The sequence below is a fragment of the Bombus impatiens genome, unplaced genomic scaffold (genome assembly GCF_000188095.3).
Source record: "Bombus impatiens unplaced genomic scaffold, BIMP_2.2 scf_5537, whole genome shotgun sequence".
Classification (NCBI taxonomy): domain Eukaryota; kingdom Metazoa; phylum Arthropoda; class Insecta; order Hymenoptera; family Apidae; genus Bombus; species Bombus impatiens.
Genome location: NT_181955.1, coordinates 1 through 2,439, shown reverse-complemented (window position 1 = coordinate 2,439; position 2,439 = coordinate 1). Strand labels below are relative to the sequence as shown.

The following is a 2,439-nucleotide window of genomic DNA, read 5'->3' as shown; positions in this document are numbered from 1 at the left end:
GAGACGAAAGATCGGATTATGGTACGTACCCCTTTTTCTCTTAAAGATTTTGATTAAAGTGAAATTCATTCGACCATCAACATTAATTCTTCGTTACTTTTCCTTTATAAGGCAGATATTTTGGAATTCATTGAGATGAATTAAAAATGTAATTGTTAAAATTGCAGGAATATGCTATCATCCCCGAATGTCAGGATCGGCCATACTCTGAAAAAGAATATACAACTTCTCGGGAGGAGAAGATGTGGGATCCGAATGTGAATGTGGAGGGTTGGTTCTATCACTATACTCTGGTAGCCCGAACTGCTTTAACATTGAAGCAGCAACATGAGGGCATTCCAGACACGGATGCAATAGAAAACTCGTGTTCTGATGTTGCGGAACAATACATATCGGATGTTCTTCACGACATCAACTATGAGCCGCACGAAGCGCTGCAAATGATATGTATTCAAGATATACCGCAGAAAGTCCTTAACAAATGGAAGCCAGAGGATATGGTAAGTATCGTACAGTTGATTTTATATCGGGAGTCGAATATTAGAATATTAATAATTTGGCGATCAAATTGAATCGATTATGACAATACAATAAAAATTTCCAATTTTTACACTAACGTACAACGTTTCATATTTCAAAGTAGATTCTTTAAAGAATTTTAATTGATATCATATATCTCGTAGCGTTGTCTTTTTTTATTTGTTACTATACCTGTGCTTATATTTAATAGTGGAAACTCTATTAGAATGAATTCGCTCTTGGAATATAAAAAAAACTCTTCTACGCCATTGTAGTTTCTTTTGACGACGAATTAAACATTTTAATCTTTTTGTTGTTGCGTTTTGATGTTACAGCAACTCTTCACGGATGGCATCATGAAATACGGCAAGAATTTTTCAATCATTAGGAGGAAGATGGTTCCGCATAAACGAGTAGTAAGTTTATTTTCCTACTGCGATAGCTTTTCATAATGTATTTTTTGTCTACCCCTTTTCAATTCGTCTCCAAGAATTAATTTCAAAGAATAAACGAAAACATTTCCAACTTTGTGTTCGCAGGAAGATTTTACCCCCTTCTACTACGTATGGAAACGAAGCAGTATGGCAGAAGCTTGGAGAAAGTCTCGTGCGATAATTAAAGCCAAAAAACGTAAAATGGAGGAGGAACGTCTTAGGAAACAGTCGAATAACAAACCTCCTTGTAATCTGTCGAATGGCAGAGTTATGACGCGCAGCGCGACTGCCGCTGCGAAACTCGCTCTCCAAAATAGCGAGGGGACAGATAACGACAGTAAGTCGTCTACATCGACAAGTCCATCGGAGAAGGACGAAGAAACTTCTAGTACAGCAGAGTCCACGGATTCTCCGGGGGAACATGTCCAAAAAACGGAAAATGGATTACCCGAATGTGCTATCTTGGAAAAGTCTCCGATGAAGAACAAGCAAATTTCTGATAGCTGTGGAAAACAAAGAGCTAAAAGGAAATTGTCAATCCCACGCAAAATCGTTAACTTCGATGAAAAATCTGCGGATGAAGCCGAGGAAATTAAGTGCGTCCCAGCACCCATTATACCGCAGTGGAAAAGACAAAGAAGAATGAAGAACACGTTGTTTAATAATATTCGAGCGTATATCAGTGTGATTTGCAATTGCCAATGTAAATAGTTAGTTTCAATTAGATCTGATGAACTTTTGTACCATTTTATAAGACACAACGAAAGAGCAAAATAATTGAAACATATTATCATTATAAGTTGTTACGGATTTTGCGAAATACTCGGATATTTTGGGAATTGAAGAAGTTGGTGTCAGTACAAGACAGTTCCCTAGTAGTTAATTTATATAGGTGTGCATTATTGCCACAATTAAGCAATTTTGTATAATTTAGTACTTATAACTTAGTATGTATATCTTTTCATTTAGATATTTTTCTCGACGTGCAATACACTTCACCCAGTAAGCAACATCGGAGTGTGATATTGTTAGAATTTTTATTCATGTTTGTAGTATATGATGGTCAAGAAATTGTCGATGAAAGGGCGAAAGTAATCTACTGCATTTTTAAATATTCCACTTTTATTGCATACGATCTGTGTCATTAAATGAAATCCTTTGTAATTAGATGCTAGCACACTGTAAGCATGTAACAGCGAGATTTTCTTGAGACGAGGCGCCGCGTGTTTGGAATATGGTGTATGGATGTATGTGTGTCTGTATGAGAAAGTATGACACAATCATTCCTTTTTTCGCGTTCGAAACTCGCCCCCTTGCGGATTTGCACAATTGTAACCATCCTACTACTAATAAAACGCTTCATAAACAGCATATTCGTATTTCTTTTTATGCCACCCTTATCCTTACACATATAACATAAGAATTCTTTTACAGAGAATTTTCCAATTGCGGGATAGGTTACATATCTTAATCAGTTAAAAAAAAA

The 2,439-nt window shown here is 36.3% G+C and overlaps 1 protein-coding gene across 1 annotated transcript; it reads left to right on the top strand.

Moving 5' to 3' along the window:
• Positions 1-152: 152 nt before the first annotated feature.
• LOC100741203 (arginine-glutamic acid dipeptide repeats protein-like) lies at positions 153-2,226 on the top strand (the record flags this gene model as incomplete). The annotated part of the gene is made up of 3 exons (XM_024372259.2): positions 153-500; positions 855-935; positions 1,059-2,226. Coding segments are annotated over 3 exons (1,035 nt in total), but the record flags the coding sequence as incomplete, so codon positions are not given.
• Between the last annotated feature and the right edge of the window lie 213 nt (positions 2,227-2,439).